At 43.5% G+C, this 10,051-nt stretch overlaps 1 protein-coding gene across 1 annotated transcript; it reads left to right on the top strand.

Annotated features, from left to right (window-relative positions):
• Positions 1 to 5,508: 5,508 nt before the first annotated feature.
• On the top strand, positions 5,509 to 8,128 carry USP51 (ubiquitin specific peptidase 51). Its single transcript, XM_028093093.1, has one exon. The coding sequence runs from the start codon at positions 5,509 to 5,511 to the stop codon at positions 7,615 to 7,617; it is 2,109 nt and encodes a 702-aa protein (XP_027948894.1). The 3' UTR covers positions 7,618 to 8,128.
• Positions 8,129 to 10,051: the final 1,923 nt, after the last annotated feature.

The following is a 10,051-nucleotide window of genomic DNA, read 5'->3' as shown; positions in this document are numbered from 1 at the left end:
ACACAGATACTCAGTAATTTACTAAGAATTGTGTGGAAAGACAGTGAACTGAGCCACATGCTCCAGTTATATTCTACCATCCAAAGAGCAAATAACATATGATTTCACTCATATGTAGAATTTACAAAACAAAACAAATGATCATACGGTGAAAAAGAGGAGGCAAACCAAGAAACAGACTCTTAACTGATGGTTATTAGAGGGGAGGTGTGTGGTGGATGGGTTAAATGGGTCATGGGGATTAAGGAGTGCACTTGTGATGAGCACTGGTAGTTTTATGTTAAATCACTAAATTGTACATCTAAAACCAGTATTATACTGTATGTTAACTAACTGGAATTCAAATAAAAACTAAACAAACAAACAAACAAACAAAACAAAGAGCTGAAGCAAATAAATGATACAGAGAGAGAATATAGCCCTGTGTCAAAATTTCTGGAGGCTCCAGGGCTAGCAGTCCCTATTCTCATCTGTGTGATCTTGGGTCAATGTGAAATGATCCCTCAGTTTTCTTATCTGTAAGGTGTGGATAACAATACCTACTTTGTACCACAAGTGATAGGATACATTCTAATGGGTGTAGAGAGAAGAGCACATAATATGCACTTAATAACTGGCTTGTAACAAATTTGCCCACTAAACAAACAAAGTACTCAGGGCATTATGAAGCAAGAGCAGTCAGGATATGGAATTCAGAGAGGTCTGGGCATATGAACAGGGAAAAGACCTATGCCTTTATTTTCACTTACCTTTAACTTAATTTGAACATGTCCTTCAATTATTTAACCTAGGCAAAAAACCACAATAATATGATTAGTACAATGTCGACAATAAAGATTTTCATATCACATTACATTTGTTTCACATTTCTCCAAGTATCCTTTATGCTCATCACTATTTTGAAATTATGATAGTTATGTTTCTTCTACTAAGGCCAAATGGCCTTGACCTGTTGTTCTTTATACATTAACCCACAACAGTGGTTCTCAAAATCTGGTCCCTATACCAGCAGCATCAACATTCAGCACCAGCATTAGGTGGTTAATTGTCAGAAAAGAAACTATTGGGCCTCACCGTAGTTACACAGCTAGCAGTCAGCATTTCCATCTACGTCGGCTAACCCAGAAATAAGCAAGTCTTTTTTTAGCCATGGCTGAGCAAATGCCTTTACCTAGAGAAAAAAATTTCCTTCATAAATTAGTCAATAGTTCCAAAGAGGTTTCCCTCCAGGTACTTCTACATGATTGAGATTTGAACATGTTTTCCAACTATACTTCCACAGGACACCTTTCTTATCAGGTGGTGTCTTTATAACAAAGGGGCAGGGTTAGGAGAGGGTGAGGGGGGCTGGGTCAGGGTCCAAACTGAAGGACCCAAAAAGACCCTTCTTAAGAGAGTCTGGGTCCGGGCACCTGGGAGGCTCAGTCGGTTAAGTGTCTTCCTTCAGCTTAGGTCATGATCCCAGAGTCCCAGGATTGAGCCCACATTGGGGAGCCTGCTTCTCCCTCTGACCCTCCCCCATCTCATGCTCTCTCTCATTCTCTCTAATAAATAAATTAAATCTTTTAAAAAGAGAGAGAGAGAGAGAGGGTGCCTGGGTGGCTCAGTCGTTAAGCATCTGCCTTCGGCTCAGGTCATGATCTCAGGGTCCTGGGATTGAGCTCTGCATCGGGCTCCCTGCTCAGCGGGGGGGAGCCCGCTTCTCCCTCTCCCACTGCCTGCCGCTCCCCCTGCTTGTGCTCTCTCTGTCAAATAAATAAAATCTTAAAAAAAAAGAGAGGGAGAGAGAGGCTGGGTCCAGGGGCACCTGGGTGGCTCAGTTGGTTTAGCATCCAACTCTTGATTTCAGCTCAGGTCATGACCTCAGGGTCATGAGATCCAGCCTAGCATTGGGCTCTGAGCCCCACTTTGGGCTCCAAGCCCAGTGTGGAGCGCACTTAAGATTCTCTCTCCCTCTGCCCCTCCCCCCTTCTCTCCATGCTCTCTCATGCTCTCTCTCAATACATACATACATACATACATACATACATACATACATACATACATAAGAGGCTGGGTCCAGCAGGGCCCTGTCTGTATAGGGCTGCTGTATTCTGAGGGACACCCTCCAGATCTGGGGGATCAGAGAAGGCCTCCTGGAGGAGGGAACACTTGAGCTAGGTATAAAACAGGGGGAAATCAGTAGGGTGACCAGATCCTTGGAGATGGGTCCAGGCAAAAGTCAACTCTGGGGATGGAATTGGGGCAGAACCTCTGGGGTTACTTTCAGGGAATCCTGATAACCTGCCCCCTCTCCCTGTTGTATCCCTCAGGGCTATATTGTCAGGAAGTGGATTAGAATCACAAGGTTTGGTCTGGGTAGAACAGGCTAGTTTGTGGAGGCAATGACCGGCTGTTTTTCAGGTAAGGGTGGCACTGCTGGGACTTACAGGGCCACTAAGCTCTCTCCTTATCCCACTCCAGATTTTGGCCAAAGGAGGACACACAAAACAAAAGGTAATTCAGATGGAGGGAAGTGAGGGAGATAGGAGGGACTTCCTCTCAAGCCATGAGAGGCCTTCACCTTCCCCTGTGCCACTCAACCACTTACCAGCAAGAGGGCATGCCATTTCCTCTCTTTGACCCTGCCTTCCCTCAAAATCCTCCTGGGTATTCAGTGGTGACTCCATTTCTGCTTCTTTCAACTACTGCCTCCTTGTATGTGTGCTCTTCCATACTCTGGTACAATCTGTCTAAATCCCAAGTTAAAATCTCTAATATTACACAAAGCCAAGTTCCATGGTGTTGGAAAACTCTGCTATCCTTGCTATTATTATTACTTAATTAAAAGTCCTTTGGAAACTCTAGAGGAAGACAAACTAATCTGCCAAAAGGCATATTGGTTTAAATAGGTCATCCCAACTCCCGAGGCTCCTCTAATGAAAGCTTAGTCACATCCAGAGAAACTGAAAATTCTACCCTGAAAACAGTAAGCCTTCCCTCTCTGGTGTGAAGTTATGGCAGTTAAAGCCATGAGAGTAGCAGTGGCCTTTCCAGTCAGCCACATGGTCATTAGCTGACTTGGGGGTCAAGTATCTATGAACTGGAAACCTCATTAGGATTTCTGCTAAGTTCATGGTAAGAACTGCTAACAGGTCAAACCAAACCTTTTCTTACTTAGGGAAACTGAACTGTAAAAATGATATGTAGCTTGCTTAAATTTACAAACACAACTAATAATGGTGGGAAAGTATAAGAGCATTGCTGTCTTGTCTCCCAGGCAAATATTCCTGCAAACATTCATCTGAAGACTAACTCTCATTTAATTGTCTCAACCTATAGTCACTCTGGGCTACAGGACAGTTATGGTGGTTTTTCTCTCCAAGATCATGATAATCTGTGCTTGCTCTGAAAATTCATATAGATTATTGAATCTCTTTGATGTCCTAAAATCGCTGACATTCATTTTGGGAAGGAACCTATGATACCACCCCTGAGCCTGAGAGAACTGAATCTTAATCCTGAGGTTTAGAAAGGAGGTGCCTGACTGTTCCAGAGAGATTAAATGTAGCATTAAACATCTTCACTGATGAGCAGGAATATCCTTGGGATTGGACAGGAAGGGCAAGAAGCCCTAGAGATAGCAGCTTTTACAGGGGTTGTGGCCTTGGATGCTGTGTCTGTTAAAGAGAAGGAAAAATCTCCTGGGCTATGAACTCCTGGAGGACACAAATAAATTTATTCTGTATTTCTCACAGCACAACCTAGCACAGTAAGACAGTTATGGGATCCATGTACACTTGTTGAGTGGGTGTTCCCAAACATGAACTGTTTAGGAGGGATAATCTGGTGAACTGAGCAATAACTCAGAATTTGGAAAGACACAAGTGTTCTCTTTTTCTCTACTGTAAGTATCAGGCATTGTGCTACAGGCAGATTTTAAGATGGGAACTGAGAAACAGATGTGAAACAGGTGCCACAAAGATCCTTTATATATACTATGATTTAGTGTTCATAACAGGTTAGGATTATTATCCCTACTTTTGTTTAATAGACGACACAGCTAAGGCTCAAGGAGGTTAGGTGTTTGATCTGAGCTCACACAGCTAGTGAGTGCCTGGGCTCTCCTATCTGAGTCTGAAGCCCTTACTAATGCTTCCTCTCACCACACTTCAGAATAATATTCCTCTCTCAACTCCCAGAGATCAGATTTTGATGGGTCCGAGGGATTTGTGCCAGAGAGTTGCCATCCTTGCAACCACCCAACCCCCACTCTAATGAATCTCCCCCCCCCCCCCCCCCCCCCCCCGCGCTGCGGAGTGCTGGCCTGGAGCCAGGTGAGACCAGAACCTCCATTTCAGGGGCTTTCTCTAGAATCTGTCGCTGTGGTTACCTCCAGTAGAATCTGTTTCAGGAAGAGGTCTGACCAAACAGGACAGCGGTGACATTCATGACTGCAGGAGAGAAGAATCCGGGGCTGGGGGCCACACGTCGAGAGGGGAGGGGCCAGGGGGCGGCCCCCTTGTGACCAGCCCTGAGGAGAGGTCAGGAAAGAACGTTGGCTGAGGAGCGCCTGTACAGCAGCAGCTGCTGACGTTCTGTATCACGAGCCTGTGGCCCAAGGTAACCCAGACCTTTAAACAAACAGCGGGGCCGGGACCGTTGCGGGGACGGAGGCGGGAAAGGGCAGAGACTTTGGGGGTCGCACACTTAAGACAGGGGCGGTGAACGCGTGGAGGGCATGAGAAGGAGTCCGAATTCTCTGAGAAATAGGGAATGAAGGAAACAAGAAACGAAGTGTGAGAAGGAACACAAGCGCGAAAAGAGCATGAGAGGGCGCAAGAGCTTGGCTGACCAAAAGTGCGCTTGGAGGTAGGGGCAAGGGTGGAACACACCCAGCCCCAGCAGCATAGGTAAGGTGGGAGCAGAAGGACACTTTCTTTCCCTGAGCCCATTTTCCATAGGTGGTCCCCTTAGCCATTTTTAAGGTAAAATGTTGGCCCCAGTTATTTTTGCTTGTTTGTTTTGGGGTTTTGTTTTGTGTGTTTCTTTTTGTTTTTGTTTTTTTGTTTTGTTTTTTTTTAGAATATAAGGAAAGAACGTCAGAGGAAGCTGTACTAAAGCGAGGCTGCGCAGGGCGCAGGAAAGGCAGAGGGTGGCGCCTTTTTTAAAGAAGATTCTATCTTCACCCTAAAGCTCAGGCCGTACCACACACACACACATACACACACGTTTTCCTCCCTCTGTCCGCCTATTCCCCCACCCCAGCCCCCCTCCTGGCACGGTCGGATCGCCTTTAAACCAGGTAACCGCCTTGGTCTCCACAGCAGCTCCGGGAGCTCCAGAGTGGAGGGGGTGGAGCACGCAGCGGCCTCTGGCTGAGCTCAAGGTGGGAGGGGTCCCGGGGGCGCTAATGGCGCACCGCGGCCATGACGCTGGCCAGATCATTCACAGAAATCCCTGTCTCATTCCATCTACAGTCGCAGCTCCATTCCAGACGCCCTTCTTCTCAGGCCGGGCGGTGAGCTGATGGCCCAAGTTCGGGACTCGCCCTCCGGCTCTTTGGTCCGCTGGAGCTCGGGAGGTGGGGGAGGAGCCTCTCCCGAGGAGGCGGCTGAAAAGGCGGGGGAAATGGAGGAGGAGGCGGTGGGGGCGGCAAAGGCGTGTTCAGGCCAGGGAGCTGAGGAGATGAAGCTGGAGCCGTTACAAGAGCGTAAGCCTGCTCCTGAGAACTTGACGTGGAGTGACAGCGGCGACGATAAGAAGGTGCTCCCCTCAACCCCCCCTCGCTGTTACAGCAGCTCCTCGCCCCTCTGCCCGCGCCGCAAGCCCCGCCCTCGGCCCCCGCCCCGGGCCCGCTCCCGAGGCCCTCCTGGCCTCTTGGCCCCGCCCCAGCCTCCATCCCATCCTCCCCCTCCGCCTCTGACCCGACCCCAGCCCTGGCGCAGACCGCGGCGTAGATCCAGGCCGAGGTCTAGGCCCCAGATGCTGCACAGCTGTTTTAGTGACCTAGGTGGCTCTGGGGATCGAGGTGGTTTAGCGGACTGGTTGCTGGAGGTGGAATTTGATCAGGGACCTACAGGCTGCTCTCATGTGGAGAGCTTTAAAGTGGCTAAGAACTGGCGGAAGAACCTGAGGTTGATTTACCAGCGTTTCATATGGAGTGGGACCCCAGAAACTAGGAAACATAAGGCAAAGTCGTGCATCTGTCATGTATGTAGTACCCATATGAACAGACTCCACTCTTGTCTCTCCTGTGTCTTTTTTGGCTGCTTTACTGAGAAACATATTCACAAACATGCAGAAACAAAACAGCACAATTTAGCTGTAGACCTCTATCATGGGGTTATATATTGCTTTATGTGTAAGGATTATGTATATGACAAAGACATGGAACGAATTGCCAAAGAAACAAAAGAGAAAAATTTGAAATTACTAACTTCCACCTCAACAGATGTTTCTCAACAGCAGTGTATGGCATCAGGTGTTGAAGAGAAGCATTCAACCTGTGAGTCAAAGGAACAGGAGCCAAAATTGGTGAAACCCAAGAAAAAGAGGAGAAAAAAGTCAGTCTATACTGTAGGCCTGAGAGGGCTTATCAATCTTGGGAACACATGCTTTATGAATTGTATTGTCCAGGCACTTACCCATATTCCTCTATTGAAAGATTTCTTTCTCTCTGACAAGCATAAATGTATAATGACAAGCCCCAGCTTGTGTCTTGTCTGTGAAATGTCTTCTCTTTTTCATGCTATGTACTCTGGGAGCCGAACTCCTCACATTCCCTATAAGTTATTGCATCTAATATGGATTCATGCAGAACACTTAGCAGGGTACCGGCAGCAGGATGCCCATGAGTTCCTCATTGCAATATTAGATGTGCTGCATAGACACAGCAAAGATGATAGTGTTGCACAGGAGGCCAGTAACCCCAACTGCTGTAACTGCATCATAGACCAAATCTTTACAGGTGGCTTGCAGTCAGATGTCACATGTCAAGCTTGCCATAGTGTCTCTACCACAATAGACCCATGCTGGGACATCAGTTTGGACTTGCCTGGCTCTTGTGCCACATTCAGTTCCCAGAGTCCAGAAAGAGCTGACAGCACAGTGAGTAGGGATGACCACATACCAGGAATTCCCTCACTCACAGACTGCCTACAGTGGTTTACAAGGCCAGAGTACCTAGGAAGCAGTTCCAAAATCAAATGTAGTAGTTGCCAAAGCTATCAGGAATCTACCAAACAACTCACAATGAAGAAATTACCTATTGTGGCCTGTTTTCATCTCAAGCGATTTGAACATGTAGGTAAACAGAGGCGAAAGATTAATACTTTTATCTCCTTTCCCTTGGAGCTGGACATGACTCCATTTTTGGCCTCCACTAAGGAGAGCAGAATGAAAGAAGGCCAGCCACCAACAGACTGTACATCCAATGAGAATAAGTATTCCTTGTTTGCAGTGATTAATCACCATGGAACTTTGGAAAGTGGACACTACACCAGCTTTATCCGACAACAAAAAGACCAGTGGTTTAGCTGTGATGATGCCATCATCACCAAGGCTACCATTGAGGACTTACTCTACAGTGAAGGGTATTTACTATTCTATCACAAGCAGGGTCTAGAGAAAGATTAGTCTTGCAAGACCACTTACCAGAAAAAAAGTGAAAGAAATGAATATACAAGGATCCAGAAGTGACACAAACTTCCCTGGAATGGACGATGATAATACCCAAACAACAATAAGCACCTCTTGAAATTTCACAAAAACCTACCTGGCATGTACAATGACAACAGCACCTATATGACAAGTAGCACCTTGATATGAAGAACCTATTTTACATGGCTTGTGGGTCTGTAAGAGGAAAAGAAAATACTAACTAGTGACCATTCAGCCTTAAGAAATGGGAGGAGGGAGAAGAGGTTGAAAATGGTCACATAAAGCATAATTAAATGAACAGAATGCTTTAGGTGGGAAGAGTGGGAATGGAGATGTTCTGCGAGTGCTATATGTCATTTGTTTCTACAAAAATACCATGGGAAATCAGGGAGTATTCCTACATTACCAAAAAACTTCACAATTAGTGTTCTAGCTGTGACTGATTAGTCAAATATTTTGAAAAAAGAATATTGTAAAAGAGATTTTAAAAAGCCTTAAAACATTTAAAAAGAAAAAAACGTTTTTTTAATTTTAAAATAAAATGTTTTAAATGTTGAAAAAAATTAAGTTAAATATTTTTAAAAGAAATGTTTCAAAATTTAAGTTTTTTAATTTAAAATTCCAAAATGATTAATAAAATAAGGCTTAAAATAAATTTTAGAAATTCTTAGTTTACAAAAGGTAAAATGAATAAAAGAAGGACAAAGATAAAAAATGAAAGTTCACAAAAAAGTTAAAAGTGAAAGAAAGTTTTAAAAGGGGAGGGGAGCTCTTAAAAGTTTAAATAAAATGTTAATATAAATAACTCTTTAAATTAGACCGTAAAATGTATGTATTGAAAAATGAGAGGTTAGCAAAATTCATGAACAGTTTAAGAAAATTTCCAAAAATACAGAATGGAATGAAAATTCAAATTTAAGTTTACAGAAAAGTTTTAAAGGAAAAAAAATTTAGCACAATTCAAGACAGACACAATTTGTTTAATTTTTTTAATTTAAAAAAATTAAAAAGGAAAAGTTAAGAGAAAAATAGAGAATTTTAAGATATATAAATAACTTTAAGGAAATCCAATTTGTGAGATTTAAATAAAAACTAAATATTTAAACAAGAAGGATAAAAATAAAAATTTTTAAAGAAAAACATTTAAATAAAAATTAAAAAATTAAATTAAAAACAAGTAGAAAAAATATTAATATTTTAAAAAACAAAGTTTTATTTTTAAATTTAAGCATATTAAAATTCATACAGGTATGAAAACTAAAAGGAGATAGGAATAACAAGACAAAAAGGCTTGTTAATATTTGTTTGAGTTTTATTTTGATACATAAATAGAATTTGAAAAAAATAGTCAACCATCATTTTACTACTCAATTGTGAGATCAGTGCAAGGCCTGAACTCTAGCCTACCTTCCCTTTTCAAGTTCCACACCCCATCTGATTTCCTAAAGAGCTGTTTCTTAGGAAGAATCAACTGCATCCGAGAAAGATGAAAATAGTAGGGACTCTCTCCCATTTAGAACTGCATTATTCATATAAATTCTTTGCTACTGAAAAGCGGTTCTTAACAATTTAGTGGCTTAGGGGTATTAGATTACAACTTAAGTTCTGGCTTTGATGTTCAAGCCCCATGGCCTGATTGAAGGAAGTGGCAGGGACCCATATCTGAGGACATCCCACCCTCTCTTCCACTTCCCTCTCCATGGAGAAACAAGACCTTTATATAGTAAAACTTTGGGTTTGTGCTTGACAGTCTCACTCATTCCTTTACTCCCTCTTTTTTCCTTATTCCATCATTCATGCCTGGTTCCCTGAACCGCTTACATACCTCCATCTCTGATCCCATCCTGTAGAGCTCCTTTGACTGTTTACCTGGTAGCTTCTATTCCTCCTTCAAGACCCAACTCACAGATAACTTCCCTGGAGACTTTTCTGAATGCTCTAGGCAGGTATAAGTTGGAAAATTGTTTCTTCCTCACACCTATATCCCTGTCACTGTGCCTCAAAGTACTTTGTACCTCAGTAATATTCTACTGTGATTCTACTGGAGCTTTGTGATTGTCTGCCCCTCTGCACCAAGCATTCTGAGAACAGGGGGCCAAGCCTTATTCATTTCTGTGTTAATAAATGTTTGTTGAATGAGGATGAGTTCAGTTATTTGCTCTATTAATATGATCTCACTTATTTTATCCATCAAGCCCTCAATAAGTGTCCTGTGCTATAATACAGTGTGATCAGGGTTGAATCTTCCCCAAAGGAAGTGTATGAAATGCTACTCAGCTGCAGGGGATGGCTTAAGAAGGGAGGTGCTCAGTGAGGAAATAGCCAGGTTGTGTGGAGAGAGTACAAGGTACAACACAAGGAAAAGAGCAAAGCGTGAGAGTTGGTAGTCATGAAAGACTGGGTGGTGAGG

Source organism: Eumetopias jubatus, unplaced genomic scaffold (genome assembly GCF_037043125.1).
Source record: "Eumetopias jubatus isolate StellerSeaLion01/CBP00866 unplaced genomic scaffold, mEumJub1_p1.0 scaffold_11, whole genome shotgun sequence".
NCBI lineage: Eukaryota > Metazoa > Chordata > Mammalia > Carnivora > Otariidae > Eumetopias > Eumetopias jubatus.
Note: the sequence above shows the minus strand (reverse complement) of the source record. Positions and strands in the feature narration are given on the sequence as shown.

Excerpts from the sequence above, each read along its gene's own strand:
- USP51 (XM_028093093.1), top strand. The coding sequence starts at position 5,509 with ATGGCCCAAGTTCGGGACTCGCCCTCCGGCTCTTTGGTCCGCTGGAGC.